Below are 23,431 nucleotides of genomic sequence, written 5' to 3'. Positions count from 1 at the left end.
TATTTTCCTTCCTTCTCAGACAGCAAAACTGAACTCTCTCAGGTTCTACAAAGCACAGTTTTCTTATGCTAGCAAACATCAGCCTGTTTATGTTTCTGAAGTGAGCAGCTACCGAACTGTCCATGCAGGATCCATAATGCTAAGTGAGTAACCAAGGTTAGTAAGGAGTGCACCCTTGTAGTGCAGGAGGCTTTCTCTTGAAAGAGTAGTCCTCTTCACTAGCAGCTCATTCCTCTTCATCAGCTGCTGTGAGGACTACTTGTGAGATGAAAGTTTGTTTCATTCTTTCAGAGAATATCTTTTGCACAGGGTATTTGATGGAAGGTAGCTATTTAGCTACTAGGAGTTCAGTGCAGCCTTGATTAGCTTTCTTTGTTGTACACTGTACCCCTGGTGTAGGTATGGGAACATGATCTATAGAGCAGTCTATAGCTGAATGTCCCTTGACTAAGAGCTGCCAGATTATTGTTGAAGTTCACAGATGAAGAGGCCTTGTCTTCAGGAGCACTGTTGTACCGAAAGGGAAGAGTCTGTGGGAACTGCACATGTGGAGTCAAAGCCCAATAGTTCTGTTTGAATAGAATATCAGCTGTTTTGAGGGAAGCCTAGCCTCTGGATTTGTTTGAAAGATTTGCAGAACAGGGCAGAAGCTGGTGTTGTGGCCTTGAGTTAAAATGTGCGCTGGAAGTGTCTAGAAGAGACCCTTCCTAAATTACTTGTCTTGCTCAGCACTGGTTAGGCCACAGCTGTATTCAGTTTTTATCCCTGCTGCACACAAGAAGATGTGGATAAGCTGAAGGGGGTCTGGAAGAGGACCACAAAGATGGTCAGGGGACTGAAAAGCCTGCTGTATGAGGAAAGGCTGAGGGAGCTGAGTATGTTCAACCATGAGGAAGAAGGCTTAGGGAAGATCTTATCACCATCTACCAGTATTTAAGGATTGAGTACAAATATGATTAAAGCTCCCTTTTCACAAGGAGACCCATAGAAAAATGGAGACAATCAGTGCAAATTACTCTTTGGGACATTTTCATTGAACACAAGAGGAAAATTTTCTCAATGAGAACAACCATCTTTTGGAATAATGTCTCCAGGGAAGTAGTGGATTCCCCAACACTAATAGTCAATAGCTTTGTGGATGGTGTGCCATTCCCATTTATCATGGATTGAACATATCTACTCTAGAGCAACTGTGTTGGTGATCTTCTCTTGGCTTAAGAAAGAGGAGAGGGATAATGATGATTAGTAGATATAGGATTTGTATGTCCTTAATTGCTGTTAATTAGATACAGACTGGCTGTTAGAGCTCCCAGGACTTACTCTTTTAAAAACACATTTCTGTAGGCAGCAGTGCGCATGACTAGTCCTGTGTTACAAGCCTTCTCTGGGCCTGTTGAAGTGACTAGTTTCCGCTTGGTGTCTTAATGAGACAATTCCTTCTAGGTGGCAGAAGGGAAGACTCAAAGTCAAGTAAGCTGCAAGACAATATCAAACTTGCAGAGGGTGTTGGCTGACTTCCCTGTGAGCGTTTTTAATAATGACTTTGTATCAACACAGTAATTAAAAACTACTAGTTGTTTCTTTGTGAAACTCGAAGTGGTAAGTTGCCTCCTCTTGCAGACTGTTAATTTTTTGCAAATTCTTGCAAAACTGTTAATTTTTTAGTAAGTCTAACACCAGAATGTGACAGCTTGCTTAAAAGGATTCTGAAGAGTCTTTGCAAGTGAAAAGGAAGCTGTAATACCTTCTGTGATGGTCTTCTGTATCTTAGCCAATGCTGTTGTCTGTGTGCTGCTTGGGGATATCAGAAAGTTTACATTAGTCCTTTTCAGCTTTGAAGCTTTTGTTTATATCCTTTTTGTGGTAGTAATAGGTGAACTGATTAATTAAATTTACTTGGTCAGGATTATATTAGTGGTTTCATGATAGTTTCTATATTGCATGCCTCCAGCTTGTCCAGATGTTGAATTTTATCTGCCCTTGCCAGTTGATGGAGAGCAAGTGCTCTTTGTTATTAAAAGCTACTCCCTAAATGCTGTAAAATAGTACAGAGTAAATCTGGAAGTCTGACTTTGGGATTAATTGGCACTGAAGATGTATTGCTTTAGTGTTTTGTGTGGACTGCGGGAAGGAACAAGAGGATCCCTTCACAGCTCTCTTTTCTCTTGCCCATAGAATGTTTTGAAGAAGAGGGACCAAGTTCAAGCGGAGTATGAAGCAAAACTGGAAGCAGTAGCCTTGAAAAGAGAAGACCGTCCAAAGGTTAGTACTTAAAATTGCTCTACAAAAACAGTTTGCACTTACACTACTTCCTGAAAAGAATGGAGAAGCAGAACTTGATTTTTTCCTGGATCTGGGGGCTTCTTTGCAGTATACACAGTTTCTGGCAGAACAGAAATTTGTTGTTGGCAAGCTGGTGTGAAATAAAGATCTAAATGTGAATATATGTAACTTGTCTAGCAACTTCTGAACTACTGATCTCTCACAGTTCAGAGCAGGATGACTCTGTAACACTTCAACAACAGCTAGCAGTTAGCTAGACCATTCAGTGACAGGTTAACAAAGCAGTGGTAGAACAGTCCCTGGTGACTCAGCAGTATGCCAGTTAGATGAGTTAAAGTCCTATTCCTGGCACTGTGGAACTGTATTGTTGCAGAACACTGGTTTTGGCTGTGGAAAACTCCTTATTTTGCCCTTTCTGCTAGGGTGCTCTACCTGTATGATGCTGAACAGAGATGGCGAGTGTCAGTGGATTACAGGTTTTGCCTGGGCACCATGCAAAAGCAAAACTGGGAACTGACATGCTTATGCTGCTACCTGCTTCTGCACAAAACAGAGTGCAAGAGCCTTTTCTTAAATCGCTGCAATTTTAACTGATGATGGCAACAGGATTTGTTCCCTTCCTCTGCTTGGAGGTTTTTGGTTTCCCTTGTATTTGTGTGAATAATTAATGGATAACTTTCCAGTATTATGACTACTATACAGTAAGGTTCACTCTACAGTAAGGTTCACATAATATTTTGAATCTAGGAAGCTGAAGAGGATGAGAGCATAGAAGTGCTAAAGTATTTTTCTGATTTTTGTCTTTAATGATCTACAAATAGCTACTACGTGTTTTGTGGTGCTCTTGTATTTGGGTCTACTGCTTGCCCCTCTGCTGGCTGGTGTGGTATACACTCTACTTCCTCAATGCAGCTTTGTGTAAGCAGGTGTTAACAGTTTTATCTAGGATGGAGGGAACTAAATTTAGCATATCCAGCAAGTCAGTTCTTAGGCATTTGATTGTACCAAGATCTTGATGCAGTGGAATTTATGCCTTTTGCTAATCTTGTACATGTTAAAAGTCCTTTGGATCTCATATCTCAGAGGGATTATTTTGAATAACTTTTAGAATACTTTTTTGAATACTTACATGTCCTCTCCATAGTATCAGAATAGTTTTGGCAGCTCTTGTACCCTTTTTTAACGTAAGTAGTTTGTGTCATTTACAAGACTTAAGTTGAACAAACTGTGGAGAACTCCTTGCATGTTCACAAAATACTATCTCTGGGGTTTTCAGAACCTTTCCAGCTGGAGGATGTGTCACTACCTGTAAGAGCTGATCGCTCAGAGCTGTGCCTAGCAGCAATATCTTATATTCAGCAAGGTCTCTTGGCTATGACTTGCTGGAAACTAAAAGCACTGAGGGTCATGTTGTGGAATGGTGTTTGTCTTCCTTGGCATATTTGCTGATTTGGTAGGAATGATGTAAAAAGATCCCAGACGAAACCATAAGAGAATAAAGGCCTTTGTTTAGATCTTGAAAGCCAAGCCTATCACTGAAAAATCTCAGTGGAGGGCATTCTGAGTCTCCTGTGCACATACCCAGTCTGGCATCACAGAGCTCACCAGGCCATTAGATTGTTCTGGCAATGAGAACAGCCTAGAGCTCAGTGGCCTATGAGTGCAGTAGGCTTGTAGTGCTACTGTGGCTCTCTGTCAGCAGCTAGTGCTCAGAATGCTGAAGCTTATACCTGTGGGAACCCCGGGCTTGCTCTGGGGTCCCATGTGGTTGTGAAATTTCTCCTCCAACCCGTGCTCCCAAAGAAAAACTCCGCAGCCTCTTGTTGTTCAGTCTCAAGGCAGTTTATTGCGAGTTATCTAACAGATTGTGTTCGCGGGCTGCGGCTGTTTGATCAGCGGCCCCGGCAGAGACACACACACACACTGACACCCTCACTGTCCAGTGTCTTCTTCTTCTCCCCGCCTCAACCAGGGCTGCTGCTATCTTTTATATTATATATTACATATTACATGTTTATAGTTTTCCCCCAATACCTACTACCTATATTACAAAGTGCTTTTCTACTCTAAACCAATCTGTGAGTGCCAGCATCACCAAGAACATGGGGGTAAGGAAGAAGAAAGAGGAAGGACAGGATCAGCCCACTTTCCTCCATCTTAGAACTTCTGACCCCCATGTACAAAGTAAAAACCCCCCTGTACATGTGCTAAAACCCCCCTGTACAATACTAAAACATTTTCCCCTCTGTTTTGTAACTACTTTTACTATACTATCTAACCCTTTGTGACTGCTTGTTCTACCTCCAAAGTTGGTAACTCATTTCATGCTCAAACTCAAAATCACAGCTGTTTCCAGCTGCCTGCCAGGGTCTAGAATGCTTCTGACCAAGGCCTGGAACCTCTAAAAATGTCTGACAGACATTTTGAGTTCCAACATATACCAAAAGCACAGTGTAGGTGGTGTTTACCAGTAGCACCATGGTTTGTGTGGAGTCTTCAGCCTTTCAGTTTCTAACATGTGCAGTGGTGAAATGCCTCTCACTCATTTCCGACCCATGCTGGAGCTGATTCTGCAGTAATCTAACCAGCACACTGAAGGATGGGTGTGGCTTTGTTTTGGTGAGGTTGTTTGCCTCTGATGATCTGTTTTATTCTGTCTACCTCAAGGCTTTGAAGTGTGGTGATCAATGGGAATATGGCATTGCAGAACTTGAAGTAGAAGGTGGGGGAAAAAAGACCTTGTAACAGGTAACTGTTTCCCAAGAGCTAGGAAGATAGAAATATCTTCTGCAAAGATAAGTTGTCTAATTAATGCTGGATTTGTTCTACTTTTGGACCATTTGTTACTTGGTAATGATGATGTAGAAAAGTTTTAAAGTGGACATGCTATTTGTAATTGACCACACCAAATCACAGATATATTAGGCAAGCTTAGATTTTAAGAGAACAGAATCATTGTGAAGATGATTAGATGCAAACACAGAACATCTTATCATATACAACTTTATGTTCAGTTCTTGCCTGTGTGTATACCTCTCTCATCAGTTGAAATTGACGACTAAAGCAATCCTGGGTCCTTTTTGTCACTTTGGTTTTGTGGCTTGAGGAGTGTTTGAGCTATTAAGTAGCTGAGAGCAGGTATCAGTAAAGAAGTAGCATTCCCCCTGAGTCCAATCTACTTTCTTCCTGGTTCTTAGTTGTTAGCTAGTATTTATTGTCTCCATTGGTAAAAACAGATAAAAGCATCAGCTTTGATGCTTCAACTTATGCCCAAATTTGATGATAAACATATAATATCTTTTGCATTTGAGTTTGCACTGATATAAGGTGCTTAAAAGCTGTTAATTAACTTTAAATTTTGTTGTAACTACTGAGTTGGAATTTATGTACCATGAAGCTGCAGTTTGTAAGGTAAGGCATTTGCACACCCAGATAGTACAGCTGCATGTGCAGACACTACTTTCATGATGTTTTTGGTGACTTAGTTGGTGTTAGTTGTTGTTTTTCCTTAGTGAGAGCACACGTGGTCCATCTGCTGACCACTGGGTTATCCCTGTAGCTCTAAACTCATACAGCCCTCTGAGCCTGACCAGCCAGAGAAGTTGCTGTGACAAAGGACAAAATTTTGCATATCTTCATTGTGGTTTCAGATCCTGGCAGAAGAAGCAGGGAGCTGGTGAATGCTTAGAAACTAAGTTAGTTGGATTGGGAAATCTTATGTGGTTTTGCTTCCAGAGTTTATAAATATTTCTCTTGATAGCTTAGCCTTTTCCATTAAGATAGCAGAGTATTTAAGATGCAAGGCATACATGCCTTGAGGGGAGTGTCCCTAAACCTTCCAGTCATTGGCTTGGTTGTTCTTGTCTGCAGCCTGTGAGGGAACTTAATTTGGAGTTGCAGCAGAGTGAATTCTGTAGCTGTAAGTATGGTGTTCAGACATAGCAATGAGAAAAAGTGTCTACTGAACCTCCAAGCTGCCTGTAGTATAAATACATTTGTGTGAATAAAGGGGAACTCAAATCCCATGAGTATAAAGAGCTCATAAAGATCTGAAACAGGTTGGTTTATTGAAGAATAGGTATGAGACCTCTGAGTAATAAAGTGATCAACCATAATCCATGTCCTGGAGCAGAAACACAGTCATTGTGCTTCTGCCTAAATTGAGTACCTTGCCAAACTGCAAGATAGTAGCCCACCTCTAACTTCATGTAGGTATCCATGAAAAGCTTCTTCTTCTGTTTGTCCTATTCCTTCTTTCATGCCCCTCAGTAGCTACTAAAGTAGCAAGTATGAGAGGAGCCACCACAAAAGTTCTTAAAATGTTCTTCATTCTTTATTTTCCCTTTGTGCAAGTCACAGCTTCCAGAGCAAAAATTCATTTCTCACTTTGTTATGAGGATTCAGGAGTTTCTTCTTCTGAGCTCATGGGCTTAGTCTGCATGTCCTTACAGAATTCCTATCTGTGTGGACCATGCAGCAATGAGAAGGGAAAAAAATGGTGTTTGGCTTTCCTGCTTGAGGAAACACTTGTAAATTATTCCTGCATTTGCCTAGTGGTATACATTATATTAGTTAAAACACAAGCAAAGAACACCAACTTAGTTGGTGTAAAGTGTGTACCTTGGGCAAGTGACTACTGTCAAAAATTAATTTAAATCTTTACTTCAGCTTGCAGCAGGATGTCTTTCAAGATGTAATTTCTTGCTTTTGCATGGTTATGTGTCTGTTGTTGAACCTAAAAGTCCATGAGTCCATCCCATTTTGATGATCACGAGTGCTTTGCAGTTAAATTTTGTACAGGAAGCCTGTAAGGTTAAAAGTGGAAGCTAGAAATTAAGGACTTAGAAATTTTATTCTGCAGCTGTCAATACCAAGGTGTCTTACCCACCTTTTTTCATAAACCTAAATATTTGTTGTTATATACACAGTGGTGTAAACTGGGACATTCTTAATGCAGTTGTAAATGGGAAGCAAAAACATTTGCTGTGAAGCCAAGTTGCTCAGTTTGAGCACTAGGAAGTGAGCCTCAGTACTTAGACCAAATGGTTTTCCTGTGCCTTTAGCAAGTGCTTCCTCCATGCCTCTATATCAGGCGTGGAGATGGACAAGCACAAGTGCTTACTACCTCATACAACAAACAAGTTAAGCAATTTCATATTCTCTTAAGGTCAGAACCATTACTTTTTCCCTGCAGCCATACCTGTGTTGATTCAGGATAACTACTGGATTGTGAACTTACCCTTTCTTCTGTAGTTCTGCTCAGTAAGATTTGAGCTAATTCAGCAATCTAGCACTCTTACTGACAGTTTTAATCTTCATTTCTTTTGCTTGCAGGTACCTGCAGATGTTGAGAAATGTCAAGACCGAGTAGAGTGTTTCAATGCTGACCTGAAAGCAGATATGGAGAGATGGCAGAACAACAAAAGACAAGACTTTAGGCAGCTACTTATGGGGATGGCAGATAAAAACATCCAGTACTACGAGAAGGTATGTGCCACTGTTGGAGTACTGGCAGGAATAAGAGTCATTTATTTTCCTCTGAAATGGTGATAATTCTTCAGGAAATCTTCACACTGTCTTGAAGACAAGAATATTAGACATCTGAAGCTGCTGTTTGTCAGAGTTGGAAGTTGTGATCAAGTGAACTCTGTAAGACTAATGGTCTTTTGCAAGTCAGCACTCTTAACAGCATTTTATCATGCATGCTTGTCTGTTTTGCACTTTTGAATTGAACAAATTACTGAGCAGCAGAAGTAGTGGTGAAATAAAACCCAGAATTGCACACACTAGTAATACTACAACAGTAGAAAAATCCCTTGATTCTGCCTTTTCTGAACAAAACTACGTGAGTTAATGCACATCCACAGACACATATATAGATTACATCTGCTGTTATAAATTATTCTAATCCCTTCATCGTTCTGTGCCTTGTATACTAGTCCTGAAAACACCTAGCCTCTGCCCTTTTTCAGTTGATGCATGTGTACCTGAGATTTAGTGTTAGATTTTTTTATTTTTAATTAAAAGGACTTTGACATTTAACTGCATATGCTTCCAATCTAATTTTCCTTTGTGCTAGAACAGTGCAGCCCAATGCAGTGGTTGATACCATAGATCACAGAATGGTTTGGAAGGCACCTTAGAGGTCATATAAGTTTCAATCTCCTGCCAGAGTCAGGGATGCCTTTCACTAGAGTAGTTTATTCAGAGCTCCATCCGGTATGAACTGAAAACACTTCCAGAGATGGAACATCCACAGCTTCTCTGGGCAAGGTGTTCCAGTGTTTTCTTATCCTGAAATTAAAGAATTTCTTCCTAATTGTCTAATCTAAACCTGCCCTTTTCCAGTTTAAAGCACTTGTCCCTTGTCCTACCACCACAAGCCCTATAAGACAGCCCTCCTCCAGCTGTCTTATAAGTCTCCATTAGGTATATTAAATATTTATAAAATATTAAGCACTACTAGAACTACTAGGCTTATGCATTGCCTAGTAAACTATACTTCATCTTGTCTGTTCATTTTTGCACATCTACTTCACAAACTTTTTCCTCTGCTAGATTACCTCTCCATGTAATATTAGTATGCAGTACCTTTTCCCTTTCCAATGTCTGTCTTGTTCACAACTGCTCACACAGAATGTCCTTCACCCTGGTCTCTCAATTCTAAGACTGCCATGGAAGGGGATATTAGACACTCCACTGAACATCCAGCAGTGCCTCTGCAGTTGACTGTTAGATCTGTACATTAGTTTTGCTTTTAGCAAGGAAGGTTTTTTGGTAAGAAGGTGTCCAGTCACTTCAGGGTACACAACTAGAAGTACACTATTCATCTGCAGTACAGTCAGCAAGGTTAGAAGGAGGATGTCTGTCAACGAAGAGTTGTGGATATAAGAGCTGCTGATGAATTTGCCCATTTCCAGTATTTATTAATTTGGATTCCACAGTCTGCACTTGCCCAGTTTGACTTCTGGGCTCTATGTGGTTGAAAGACAGTAACAACACACAGTACAAGGACTGTAGTAAGTGTACGTATCTGGGAAAATGACTCTAAAGCCTGGAGTGACTTTTAATAACCCAGAAGCTACACTTACACTGTATACCAGGCACTAGCAGTTCTCCATGTAGTAGAGTCAAGTCCCAGAGCCAATACTGGAATACACTGTGTCTCAGAATTAACCTCCCTAAATGCATGTTTTCTTTCAAATAAGTTTGCTGGAGCTAGTCTGTAACACTGCAACTGTGTCCAAATCAGCCTTCACCCACAGTCACGCCGAAGATGTACATAATTTCTATTCAAAACAGTTCATCTGCCTAGCTGAAAGCTGTGGTGTTCTTCAGTTTAGAAAAATCTAGGTTAGTATTTAGAAATCCTGGGTGTTCTGATGATTTTTAATGGCTTGGGTCAGCTAATGACCTTGGAAAACTTGAATTTGTTGAATTTATTTGGAAGGTGCAGCTATTCAACACTTCCTTACTGTTTGACGTTTTGTTTTTTTCTCCCTTCTGTAACAATCTATAAAGACCCACATAACTTTTCTTGCATGCTGTTGGTCTGGAAGGGTTGGTCAGAAATTATATGAACTGATACAAATTAAATTTTGTAAATCTTTCTTTCTTCAGTGCCTTACGGCGTGGGAGTCAATTATACCACTATTGCAAGACAAGCCAGAGACCAAATAAGAAGTATCTTCATGGACAGTCTTAGCACTTCTGTGCTCAGTACCACTAGGCATACTGGAACTGTATGGAGGACTCTTTTTGTTAAGTTAACTGAAATGACAGCTGCACTTAGTTTTTCAGAGTATCTGTTCCAGCTGATTTGAATTTTTTTTTCCTCAATTTTTGTGTTTAAATTGGGGTATGTTTCATCTTTTTGAGTTATCTTGAATGGTTCCTTCTTTATTCTATGGAGTGATTGGGGTTCATAGAGAAAGTGCATGGGGATCTTGATAAAATTTACCTCTCTAGTCTGGAAGGAGCTGATGAGTGGAACACTAAAAAGGTGAAAATAAAACTCTACTGCAAGGTGCCAAATGACATCTTTATTACCATTTATTTTGTTTGCTTAAAAAAAATCAGTTCGTAATTATTTCTGTGATACAGTACTCCCTAACCAATCCTTATCCTTTTTTTTTTTTTTTTTTTTGAATGGAAAATGAAAGGCTGGGAAAGAATATTTTCTGTTTTGCTACCACCCATTGCTCCCTCTGGATGAAATGGTCTCTGTAGACTTTTCTTTCTGGGAGTCGGGCTGGTTCTTGATAGACGATACAACACCAGCTACAGATAGCTGGTGACTGGAAGCATGAACTGTGGTTTTTGTGAGTGTGGCATGCTGTTGGTTCATACTGAGTATCTTTGTTTACCTTGGTGATTATGAAGTAATGTCAGTTGACTGAAGTGTACTTGTGACTGACTTGGGGATCAAAACCAGCCTAGCTGCAGGAATGAGTTGGACTGTGGCCTTTCAGGGGTTGTGGGAATGGGGGAGGAGGTATGAGTCTTGAATTTTCCCAAGCTAGCTCTGGAAGTTGCGTGGTGGAGATCTCTTACATCATGCTTTATATATGGGTTTTAATAGAGCCACTTTAGGCTTGGTCACCTAAGACGCCTGCTGCAGTAAAAGGAGGACTCTTTTCTTTCCCCATGCTTTCTTTGCAGCAGCCAAAAGGTGTCCAATGCTTCCTTCCACCAAGCATCAGAGTGTGTGAAACTTGCCTTAAATGGGTTGGTGGGGGATAGATGGGTACCCTATTAGGTACACCTAGTGTTCATACCTCTCTCTGCTGAACCACATGGCAAGTCTTTTAGGACTACTTTTGTTACAGGTCTATTTTCTTAGTAGTTTCTGTTGGCCTTTAGAATTGCAGCTGCTTCTGCAAGTCCCTTTTTTGTCCTTGCTCTTGCAGTCCAACCTCAAGTAAATGCCTGCTTGGTATTAATGGCCTTAGAAATGCTGACGTAATTTAAACATCCTAGTGAGGGGAGTTGGGACTCATATGAGTGTAATACTGGGATTTAGGGCAATAAATAACTCTGTGCTTACTGCTAAGTTGGAGTGATTACTTGTTCTCTGGCAACGTTCTTGCAAAGAATGTGAGCAGTGATTGATTTTGTGCAACTTCTCTGTTCTCTTGTAACAACCCACAGGTACTAGTCTGATTTGGAAATTATTCCTTCATAAACACCAACTGAACATGCAGCCACCCTTCTCAGCCTGGTGGCTTTATGGAACTCCTAAGATGAGTTACTGCAGCACTGTGGTAGCTGTCAGGTTAATGAGATGGTGCTCTCTGCTTGAAGAAGTACAATATAAGACATTATAAAAAATAGGCCACCATAGCTCTGTGGTACTAAACAAACTATGTTTCTTGTTTTAAGATCAGTTTGTCAATATGCACTTTTTGGTGTAAATGAGAACTCTGGTTTAAATTACTGTTAGATTGAGAATCACAGACTTCTCTTGTTCAGGGGAAGTACTTAAGCAGATCATCTTGAAGCAATCTAGAATAAGCACTTGCATAGTGTCTAACAGTCAGGGTTACAGTCTTCCCTGTTTTCCACAAAGAAAGATCAACATGCTTTTTGAATTCAAAAGGAAAATGGAATAAATGGAATTTTGTAGTTGATTCTACAACATCACTGGATCTCAAGCAAAATATATTTCCCAGTCTTCCCACCATCTTATTAAACAGCACAAGATGAGTAGAAAGAATGGCAATTTTTTTTCCTACAGGTAGTTTCATCTGATGCCTTACAACACTAAGGGACTTCCTACTTTGCTTTATGTCAAACTGAAGTGGGTGTTTCTTCTGAAGAATTCAGCAATTAACATCACAGCTGGTCATGAGAAGCATAATGGACAGTGGAGAGTACCAAGTGAAGTTCAAATCAGCATGTAACTGTTGAGGCTGGAACTGCTGAAGATCGAGATAACTTATGTGATCAGGACCAAAACTTCTTGAGCTCTTACAAGGGAAGTAAAACTTGACATTCAAAGGAGAAGTTCTCTGCCAGAATTGCTGCAGTGTAATAAGGGTGTGCATAGGTGGGTTTCAGTTCTTACAGGCTGTGGAGTGGTCTGTTCTTATGAAGACCTGTTGTAAATCACAAGGTAACTGAGGGAGAGGCTGTGGGGAGGATTCCAACTGTGATGTTTGAGGCAGCCATGCTAGTCAAGAAAACTACAAAAGTTACAGGAAACTCCTGTAGGATTCCTGCAGAGTGACACTTGTATCACATAACTGCTGTTATAAGGAGATTTGAGTCCTGAAATGACAGTGAAACTCTTAATATGTTATCCTGTAATCCTTATAGAATATAAGTCTTTACTTTGGTCCACACTTCCATGAGAGAAACAGAAGATGTTGGTAAAGAGAAAAAGGAATAGTGCAAGAGCTTCATCTTTGAGTGACTTGTTGAGTGTTAAGTCACTGATGATGACTCTCTCTGCATGTGCACCAAAATGACACCAAAAGTAGCTGGTGCCCTTTTTATGAGCCTATTTAACATGTGGTTCTTTCAGCAGTCCTTAAATCAGCCCAGTTTTCCCCATAATCCATAGCTAGGGCAGGGCCCTCTCAGCGGATGCATAATTCACTGCTGCCCAGTTACTTCTGTATAGCTTCTGTGGTGTTTGTTTCTTCTCTTAAGTGGCACCAGCACAATGAAGCAGGCACTGAGATCTTGTTTCTATGCTCAGTAATGAACCATGCATTGTTCATGTATACCTTTATCAGGTTCTAAATCTTGCAATAAACATAGATGTCAAAACATCATGGCTTTTTCAGGTATACACTGAAAAATGAAAAGGTAATATGTGTAGCTATAAAGACACAAACAGTTTTGTTGTGAGTTGTATTAAAGAATAAAGTATTCTTCACTGAAATCTGCTTGGATTTTTGCTGCACGAAAATTTGTGCTAAGGATAAAATAGTGGCATAACTGATAGAAACAAAGCATGAGTGGCAAAGACAGTTCTGTGGAGGCACTGTGTAGTAGCCTTGAAGCAGTGGCTCTGTATAGTCTGTTCATGACACTTATTTCTTCAGGTGTCAGTCCTGCAGATGCATGGGTACAAAAGAATTCTTTCCCAGATAGCAGGGACTGTTCATTATATTAAGAGGAGCTATGCTTTTGTTAAAACTTGCACAATTTAACTGGATATCCTTATGATTATTGTTGCAGACTGTTGAAAATCCTTGTCCTGATTACTACTGAAAAAAATTGTATAGACTAAATTAGCTCATTAGATGTTCTATCATCTTAATTCTGAAGGTAGAACATTCTTTCCTTGGGTCTGTTAACTTTTATTACAACAATACATAGGGAAAATCAGGACTTTTTTTTAAAGACAGGCAAGTTGCTACTACTTGTTGAACTTTTTTTTTCCTCTTGTGAAGTAAAACTGGGAATCACAGGAATAAACTTGCCTTCTGTCAGACTGAATGTGGCATTTAAAACTTTTTGGGAGCGCTGTTGAACCAATTTACGAACTAAAACGGCAGTGCTTATTTCTGTGCTTAGCACTTGAAAATCTTGATGAAGTATCTGACTTGTAGAAGTACTTCGTAATGAACTGGACAAGTTTTAAGGTTGCATACCTAAAACACAATAAATTTGCTAATAATAATGAGCTTTCCAAAGAAGTGTAAGTAGATCACCCTTATGTAAATGGCATGCTAAGACAAGGCTAGTCACTGTCCTAGACTACTTTGAAGGTCTTTATATCCTATGCTTTAAAGCTAAACCGTTTCCTTAACCCAGGTGCTGGGATCCATACCTTCAGATCAAGCTGCAGCATTGTGGCCTGTGCAATGTTCCCACTGCACAAGGAGACAAGTTGCTGAGGGCCAGTCTTACAATAAGAGCCAAAGGGCTTTTGTCTACAGTACACATAAATAAGGAAGCATCGTCCTTTCTCTCACTTCTCTGTGCCTGTATCCCTCTGTCCCTCCCTAAGGTCTGGAGAGTTGTGCCATGCAGATGAAGGCAAGCTGGCTGTGAGCTTCACACACTGTGTTGAAGGTGTCAGTGATGGGGACCAAATGGTGCTGGTTCCTTGCAGATTCTTCTGCTTCCACTCTATAAATCCGCTTACCACAACTATAGTCACTGTTCATACCATTAAAACACAGAATGAAAGCTGTGAAAAGATTTGTCTCTGTGTGAATTAGCTTGTAAACGATGTAAAAATGGGAAGGAGGCTTTTGTTTCCTGTACTTGGTCAAATCTGGCAACTATGCTCTTGTTCAGATTTGCAGGCTAGGAAATGTTGTCTTGCCTTCTGGTGCTGGCATGTTTCTATACCCTTTCATATATCTCTTGAAATATACTTTGTGCATTGTTTACTATGGAGCTAGTATTGATGGAGAAAAATGCTTTGAGGTAAAACTGTTTGTAATTCTCTATTACTGTGTACATTTTTTTAAAATGCAGCATTTGTTTACCTCAATTAATTTAATGGAATGGACCAATAAATGTATTGAAAGATTATTCCTTTACTTAGAATAAAGTTTCATTTTTTTGCAGTCTTCACTGGTGAAATTATGTGTGTGCTTATTCTGCTAAGCAGCTCACTATCTTACTGCAGAAATACCCTTCCCCTAAAATCTTCCACAGTTGATCTAAATAGAAAGTTGATCTAAATAGAAGTCATCTGACCTGTTGTTGCATTACTTCTGGTACTGAAATTGAAGGAGCTGAGGGATATTGGCGGGGGTGGCGGGGGGGGGAGCAGGGGACAGGCGTGGGAGGCAGGGTGACAGCAACTTCCTCAAAGGAAGGGATTGTGTAGTGATGAACCAACTTCTGCTTGCTATACCCCTGTCTCAAACTGAAGCTGCCTGATTTGCCTCCAGATTAGTTCAGTTATTTAAGGGCTTTTAACTTCCCTTTACTTAGTCCTGGACCTTGGAAGCCGCTTAACCCTTCTTAGTTCAATTAGCATGCAAGCAGACACATCCTTGTGAGACATGTCACACTTTTGACACGTTTGGGTTTATGTGACATCATCTCATGCTAATTGCTGCATTGTATGAGGTTCCTTTCCAACCTAGATTAAAGCTGAGGTAACAACTACATGGTATCAGTGTCCCTACACCTCCATAAATCCTGTAGGAGCTGTGTGCTGCACTTACCTATGACAAGAGTAGCACAATGTGGTGGTGTGAGTTTAAACATCAGCGTTAGCTCTTGAGTCTTAGTCCTTGCAGGAGCTCAGTCCAGGGACAGTGGGACATTCCCCCAGAAATCAGGGACATAAACATCTTTCAGGAGTGTTTTATTATAGGGGATTACTAAAATTCTGTTAATCTTACATATTTTTATGGTGTTATTTATTTAATGGTCTTGTAAATAACACTAATTGGCTGGGCTGATAGCATCTCTAGGAGGTGGAGAACCAGTGTGTCCTGCTGATGGCCCTGTGCACATGGCATGTGGCTTGCAGCCCTGTTTCATCAGCCAAAGTCACAGAATGGCTCTGAGATTTCTGAATGAACAAACAAGAAGGAGCTAATGGAAAACCAATCCTCTGCTTTCCACTTCCACTCTGAACAATATGTCTAGAAATGTCATTTTCATTTCTAGCCTATATCCTTGTGCCTCTTTGGTATTGCTGACCAGCATAACAAAGAACAGAATGTTCTGAGGACTGCTGGACTGCAATAGCTTATACACAGACCCTGCAGGATGGTGTGCATCCTGCAGAAATAACAAAGCAAACATCTCTTCCTGGGCAAGCTTAGTAGCTGGGAGGTTGTGACATGTTGTGAAGTGGAAATACAAATGCTATGTATCCTGTTGTGTTGGTAGGGACTAATGATAACAACCAGAAGATGCCTCTGTTACTCAGTCAGAATCTCAAGGGAGCCAGTGGTTGACCATTGTTTGATGGCCACAAAGCTGTAAAGACAATAAAAAATGCAGATAGTAAGAATTAGCAAACTACCTTCTCAAACTGCAGTCTGCTCTTTCCACATCTATGTCTTAAACTTTGCCAGGGTATCTGGAGCTGGCTGAGTGCTAATGGCATTCGTCTTAATGGTCTGCCATCCTCTCTTCTGTGCAATGACATTGGCACCATCTGTCATCCTTTAATAACCCGTGTTTGTACTGGTAATGATACTTTTATTTGGAGCCTGTATTAAAAAGGATTTGAGTAGCTAGCTGTGACCCCTGTTAAAACGAGGGTTTCATATAAGAAACAAGTCCTCCATGACTGGAAGATCTGAGGAAGAAAGCAGAGACAGGGACATGATGAGTAGGAAGTAGCATTCCCCACACTTATAGTCCTGAAGACACTGATTGTCAAATGCATTCAAAGGCCTGGAAGACCTTTGGTGCTCTGAATAAAACAGAGGCGGTGGTAGACGAGCTTTCCTTAGTGTTGCTTTTGTCCTCTAGGTGGTGCAGCCAAAGTCAGTATACATAGTGCTTTTAGACTTTGTACTACTGTATTTTGATTAAACTACAGCAGAGCTAGGCAAGAATTTTGCCTAGAATGAGGCATTAGCCTATCCAATATGTGACTTATATCTGAATGTAAGGACTGTTGTTACATGGATTAAATATTGACATTATCACAGTTCACTTAATACAGAAAGAATCTTGCTGTTTCTAGTAAAGCAACAAACTAGAGAGTCTTGGGGAGGCTCTAATTGACAAAGTGAGATTTGGAGGGAGATCCTTAAAAAATTCTGTAAAAGTAGATGGAGGGGTTGTTACAGCTTTCTCTCTTCAAATTAAGCAGTTTTTGTGCTTAAAAGTTCTTTCTGAAATTGTACCTCTCAGTCACTCCATGGTGGTACAGTTGGGCAAATTCAATGGACCAGGAAAGTAACTTTTTCCTTCACTGTGGTAATGATTTCTCATTGAAACATTTGAGGGAGACTCATATTGTTCTTTTCTCTCTCAATGGTTACGTAACATATAATGGGATTTTAAAAAAACATTTTACTTTGTGTAGGGTTATTCCTTCATTCTACTTACTACTATTTTCACAATACCAAACACTTATATTTGTGCGAATGCTTTGTCCCCTGGAATTTTTAGCTGTTAAATTGTCATTTCTGAAAGTTTCTTTGTTTTTTCCCCTTTTTAAAAAAATTCAGTTGGTGGGGGAGGGGGGGGTTGTTTTCTTTTTAAAATTATTTCCTATCTATATTATATACTTTAGACCTAGAAGCAGGAAGTACAGAGAAAATACAATATGTCTTTTTGCACAAAATCTTTCCCATTTCTTACCTTAAAGGTAGGAGACTCAGGCAGCCAACTAGGAAAGACAAAATGAAGCAGAAGCCACTGTACCAGTCCAGTGTGTTTTGATAGATCTTGTTGTAGACTGTAGATGTCACTACTCCCGTGGTTACTAAAGACAGCTGCAGCAGAACAAACACCTTACCTGTAAGACAAGAACATAATTTATTGCTGGAGATTAACAATCCAGCTGTAGTATCTCCCTGACAAATCTAGGATCACAATTGTGTAGTCATTGCTCCACTAACACCAGATGGCATGAGCTTGTATCTGCTTCAGTTCCAGACCACAATTAAACTATTTTTCCTTCTTTTAAGTGTCAAACAAAAGATTCAACTGGAAAACTATCTGCCTAAACAGTCTACATAGAAAGGTACCTGCTTGTAGGAGCAGCAATAAACTGGTCAATAAGTGCTCCTTTTCCTAGAAGTAGAAAAATAGTCTAGACCTGACATTTTCAGGACAGGAGAAATTTTAGTTAGTGTCTGCTTCTGGCCTAAGCCTGAAAAGTGGTTCACAGGATTGAAATTAGAATAATGCCTGGAATGTGGATGTGTATGTTATTTGTATGATATTTCATGTGGCAGAAACTGAATTCTAGTTGAAAGCACTCTTCATTGAAGGGTTTCTGATATGGTAAATGGGTGAAAGGGAAATAACCCAGCCCAGCTGGGACTTGCAGTCTGGGGGCAAGGTAAGGGCTGTGTGCTGAGCCTGCTGTCCTGGGTGCTTTCTGCATTCACTCAGCAACAGGAGATGAAACTGCAACCAGAGAGCAAATGCTGCTCTGCTGCAGGGTCCTACTTGAGGTAGGACTGTCACTGTCATCATATGCAGCCTGTATGGCTCAAGGAGGAGGTTAAAAACATTTGATTTATAATGATTAATTTGGGGTGTGAGCTGTGCTGTTTGTGGCAGGTTGATGATTTTCCTACACTGGATGTTGAGGGAGCACAAGCATAGGAATGAACTGGTGACAGAGAACTGTCGTGTTCATATGGCAGAAGGGAAAAGGATGTGAAGGATGCAGAGGAAACATGTTTGGAGGAGTTAATGAGCAGTTGTGGGCCTGTGGTGCTGTTTAAATGAATGGCCAGTCCTGTATCTTGTGTCTAAATCAAGCTCATTGGGGTAAAAATGGTAGGCCTCAATATGCTGCTGTAGAATACATTTTACTAATTTGTAATGCGTATTTTAATGGAAAAGAATTCCAGCTGCTGTTCCAAGAAGGGTCAATTTTTATGCAAAAGTTACTCTTAGTAGTTAAGTCAGGTGTGACAGGAACAAACTGCCAAACACCTGAAGAAATATTTAGAGAGTACAACTGAAAAAAAAGATGAAAATAATCCATCCTTCCCAAAACTGAAGAAACCAGATATAAATGGTGTGAATATAACAGTGCTTCAGCTGAATGTCCTGGTTTTCTTGCTTTTCCCTGCAGTACTGTGTTTTTGAGCAGCATCTCAGCTATTTTCCCCACCTTTGAACTATGCACTGACTGTAATATTTTGAAGTATGTGCTGAGAATTCTGTCAATAGATGATGATGCAACCAAGTACAAGAAGATTGGATGTGAGAATCTTGTCCAGCAAGTTTCTCTGCTTCTCCCTTCCTGTTTGTAGTATCATTTGTTCTGGTATTAATACACAAAGCACATATTGCAGCAATAACTTACCTTTCTCATAGGGCTCTAGGCTGAATAAAGGGATTTCAGGGGGTTTTAGTTGGCAAGGTAACCAAAATACTCACCATAGGATGATCCTTCAACATGCTTGGACAACATGGACCTGATGGTTGGTAAGGGGATGAGGGCAAAGAGCATGACTGCTCGTGCTGTAATGCAATGAATTTTGAGTTACCACCAAAACTGATAACTGTGTGACCCAACACAACCACTGCTTTTGAAGACTACATGCCTCTGGCTTGGACAGGCACCTTGCTTCACCTTTTCTCATCCCTTACTAAAAAGTACTAAAAAGAGGTGGGTCCTCACTTCATCCAAGGCAGATAAACCTTGGATTATCCCATTATCAAACTAGACACGGTCTCTTGTTCTTAGCCAGGCATCCCAGCATAGATGGGATCCTCACTCTCTGAAATTGTGAGGATGATGATTTAAGTTTTAACATGCAGAGAGCCCCCCTGTGCTACACAGCCTTGACAGGAACAGTACTTTTATAACACTACATCTGTCTTGTATCCTGATGCTTCTGGCTTGCAGTATTCTAGCCTGTCTTGACTGTGAAAATTTATAGGGAGCTCAAATTACTTTCCTGTCAGCAGAACCAGCCTCAGTGAAGACATGGTCCATGTCTAGTGTACCAAGGTGTTTCTCTAATCCAGGGAGTAAGCATCTTATACACTGCATAGCAGCATGTCTTCAGGATGAAGATGAGCTGAATTATTAAGCAAACTTTTTTTTTAACTTAATTTTGTCCTTTTTTCCCCCAGCTTGATTGGTTAAATAAAGTATCTTAAAATTTTCATTCAGTGTTTGGCTTAGTATGCAAATACAATATCCTATCCTATCATCTTTCCCTTTAGAACAACTTTGTTTAATTTTCAATTTCCCATTCCTGCAGGGACAGTCAGAAAAATCACTTTAGGACATTTATCTCCAGTGTCTTTCTCACTTTGAGAAGCAAAACCTTAAAGCCATGCAATAGATGATACTCTGTGAGATAGCTCTGGCACAACGAATGCAGTTCTTGGATTTTGTTTTTCATCAGAGGTTAGCTCCCAAAAGTAAGCTTGCCTTCCTTTATCATGGGATGCTGCCCCATCTATTGTTACCTGTCCCTTAGTGTGAGATTTGTAAACTACATTATTGTGATACTTTACAGCTCCAATGGTTCATTAAGTTTCCCATCAGCTGTAAGTGCCTTCATATGGCAAAAATGAATCACATCTTAAGACATTCACACAATAGGAAGCCTTTGCCATTTTGCTTCTGTTGTAGCCTTAAGCCTTGCCTCAGAGGAAGCAAGTGCTTCCTATTGCTGCGGTGGTGCAGTCCTACTCGCACAGGGAGTCAGCAACAATTCCCAGTTGATCAGTGTGTGAACACTGTTCTGCTCAGATCTGGTCTGTGACCAGCTGATGAATTACAAGTCAATGAGCCTTAAACTAATACTTGGCAGAGGTGTATGCCTCCTCTGCATATTGTAGAGTGCTGAGTCTTAAGAGTACTAAGGGAGATGGGGGGAAAAGAGGAATAAGAATACTTTCTTGCAAATTGCTCATGTGATTATCTGCCTAACTCCCTGCTTGCAAATTTGTCACAAAGCAAAGCAAAAAGCTCTTTCTGTGATGTTGAAACACCCCTTTCTCAGAATGTATTTGCTCACATAAGTAATTCTTCAACTCACCAATGTAGAATAGAAACGTCCACTTCACGAAGGCCATGATGAGAATGCCAGCGCTGAATGATGCTACTCCAATCATGATCATGGTAATATCCCTCAGATATCTGGAGAACACAAGTACCCCTAGGAAACTGGTAATGAAGATCACATACCCAGCAGCATTGCCGTGGCCAATCTCCACAGCATTCCAACTTAAAGGTTCCCTGAGCAAGAACAGTGGGAGTACATTCATTGCACCAACCACAGCCAGGTCATAGAGGATTGCTGCCACAAACAGCAGGATGATGATGAGTTTTGAGGGTGACACTGGAGTGGAGATGCTGCTCTCTGAAGGCTGGGAACTCCCTCCTACCACTGCTTCTGGTAGCTGACCACCCACCTCCTCTGCACTCTTGGCTTTGGCTGGGCAGGAAGCTGGCTTGGGGACTGTGAGGACAAAAATGCTGTAGAGGAGACAGAAGGCATAGCAAACAATGCTGCAACACACCAGCACGGTGCCTTCTCGATAGCGGTCACTGAAGCCAACAAAGAGGTAGCCAGATGCCATGCTTCCCAGAAAGCCTGCGAGGCCGTACACCAGTTCAATAACAATGAGCCGCAGAGACCTCTTGCTTTCAGAGGACTGCAGGGATCCCAGAGCCATGATGCCTGCCCAAAGCGTGGTGAAGCCGCCTGTCAGCCCATTGATGGCAGCAGCCCCATACATCACCTCCACTGGCCAGCCCAGCAGAATCAGGAGAAGCAGGAGAGTTTTGGAGCCCAAATAACCAAGAAGAGGGAAGCAGATGGGGATCTTGCGATGTATCCTGTCCCCCAGCTTGGACAAGCCATAGGCTGACACCAGCGGGCTCAAGCCCAGAACTAGGTTGTAGATGATATAAAAATTAGATACAGCCTTCTGCTGAGCATCTTCCAGGATGTGGGAGGGAGCAGTGCTGTTGGTCTGGTTGTAGTAGTTCTTCACTACCAGCAGCAGTGCTGTGTCGTAGAAGGCACTGGCCACTTGGGAACCTGCAACCACTGGCTCAATCCACGTCCTCATTGCCATTATTCCCACCATGCTGCTAGCCACCGCCTCTTCTTGGAGAGAGCTGCTTTCAGCAGCATTTGAGGAAACAGCACGTAAGGAAACAGCTCCTCAGAAGCTCTGGAGGCATGTTTAGAAACAAGCAGCGAAAGGTCTGCCGGGCTGCACAGGACCAGAGAGTTGTGCAAGAGATGACCTGGCTGGCAGGATATTTGCAGCTCACCTTGCTATGTGTACACACACCTGCACACCCCTGCGCTGCTCTGAGCTCTGGCTCACACATGGGAGGCTTTTGTGCAGACAGAGAACGCCCTGCACGTGTCGACTGCTGCTGCTCTTCTTCCTGGTGTAGTTTCAACAGAGGTCAGATGACCCGTGGAATTTCTCACAGAGTAGGAAGTGAAAATGCCCTGATCAAGTAGTTACTGTAATTTGGGGTGGTGGTTTGTTGTTTGTTTGTTGACTTGTTGGGTGGTGATTTTTTTTTTTGTTTTGTTTTTTTTTGTTTGTTTGTTTTGTTTTTTTTTTTTTTTTTTTTGTTTTTTTTTTTTTTGTATCCTTCATGTGTCAGAGAACTCTCAGAGTGGTTGTGGGGGCAGAGGGGGCAGGGAATGGCTATGTGCCTTTTATCAGGTAATTTGTGAATTCCCCTTTACTGCCAGTGAATTTTTCTTTTTTCTACACAAATATCTCATTGTCTCTTTCTCTTTTACCTGATTCTGTCTTCCCTGTTGCTGCATCATGCCCCTTATGTCATTGTTTCAATAATGCACTCAGGAAATTACACGAAAAAGAAATTAAAAGAGAAAAGGTCTGTTTCTGGTAACCTGTCTCCTGTGGCTGCCACTGTGCTTTGCTTCATCCTTTGGCTTTACAATGTGGGAATTTGCAAGAGGAGGAAATTTACTGAGAGGCATCCATGACCACTGTGTCCCAGTAATCAGCCAGCTCACCTGCAGGCTGAGGTGGGTGAGAGTCCACCTCTGGAGAAGAGTTTTCCAGCCCTAGCTCCTCAGGGAGATGGCTGTGTATCTCTGCAGGTGCTTATTTCCACAGACTCTCAAACCTTGCAGCTTGAAGTCAGTTTCCAATTTTGCTGCTGCCTGAGGGGCAGGTAGAGCGACCCACTCCAAGGGCCCCGTGGGCACAGCAGTGCTGCTAGCCAGAGGCACAAGAAGCTCTTGGACCAGGATTTGGTGCAAGCAGACTGCCAGCTCCAAGGACAGTGCTTGCAGTCCCAGCTGCAGGAAGTACTTGCAGGATATTTGGTAGTTTCAGAAATGCTAACTTAAATGATAATGATCTCATTCTGTACTGGTTTAATGAATCACAACAGGCTGAATAACAATCTGTCCTAGGAAGATTTATGGTCATTACATTAAAAATAAATTACTGATGAATTTGAAAAAACAACGTTAAACCCTCCATCTGTTGGACTCTTTGTTGACTCAGGTGACATTTACTCAATGCCACAGCTCAAGGGTTTATTTTTCTCACT

General features: G+C 41.1%; 2 protein-coding genes across 3 annotated transcripts in view; one reads left to right on the top strand and one right to left on the bottom strand.

The window, feature by feature from the left end:
- The window catches only part of SNX30 (sorting nexin family member 30), a 49,101-nt gene extending 34,281 nt beyond the window's left edge, over nt 1-14,820 (top strand). Inside the window, exons 7-9 of the mRNA XM_021525038.4 lie at nt 2,176-2,262; nt 7,618-7,770; nt 9,904-14,820. Coding sequence (XP_021380713.2) covers nt 2,176-2,262; nt 7,618-7,770; nt 9,904-9,963 — 300 coding nt within the window. The 3' untranslated portion in view covers nt 9,964-14,820. The remainder of the gene's footprint in view (nt 1-2,175; nt 2,263-7,617; nt 7,771-9,903) is intronic.
- Nucleotides 14,821-15,550: 730 nt separating this feature from the next.
- Nucleotides 15,551-22,384, bottom strand: SLC46A2 (solute carrier family 46 member 2). Of its 2 annotated transcripts, XM_021525055.4 has the most exons (4): nt 20,910-22,371; nt 19,291-19,374; nt 17,530-17,686; nt 15,551-16,188 (listed from the first exon to the last, which is right to left on the bottom strand). In XM_021525055.4, exons 1-4 carry the CDS (start codon nt 21,964-21,966, stop codon nt 16,131-16,133), a joined length of 1,356 nt encoding a protein of 451 aa, XP_021380730.3. In that variant the 5' UTR covers nt 21,967-22,371; the 3' UTR covers nt 15,551-16,130. The 2 variants fall into 2 exon arrangements, with proteins under 2 accessions (XP_021380730.3, XP_085424084.1); XM_085567958.1 differs by lacking the exon at nt 19,291-19,374 and having other exon boundaries at nt 20,910-22,384.
- Nucleotides 22,385-23,431: the final 1,047 nt, after the last annotated feature.

This window comes from Lonchura striata, chromosome Z, assembly GCF_050655825.1.
Source record: "Lonchura striata isolate lonStrDom1 chromosome Z, ASM5065582v1, whole genome shotgun sequence".
NCBI classification, from domain to species: Eukaryota; Metazoa; Chordata; class Aves; order Passeriformes; family Estrildidae; genus Lonchura; species Lonchura striata.
The sequence above is the reverse complement of the archived record's forward strand: the minus strand, read 5'-3'. Positions and strand labels throughout refer to the sequence as shown.

Coding starts and splice junctions, on each gene's coding strand:
- SLC46A2 (XM_021525055.4), bottom strand. CDS start 21,966: ATGGTGGGAATAATGGCAATGAGGACGTGGATTGAGCCAGTGGTTGCA. Junction 19,375..20,909: donor GACGTTTCTATTCTACATTG/GTGAGTTGAAGA, acceptor ATTGCATTACAG/CACGAGCAGTCATGCTCTTT. Junction 16,189..17,529: donor CTGAGTCTCCTACCTTTAAG/GTAAGAAATGGG, acceptor TTGTCTTTACAG/CTTTGTGGCCATCAAACAAT.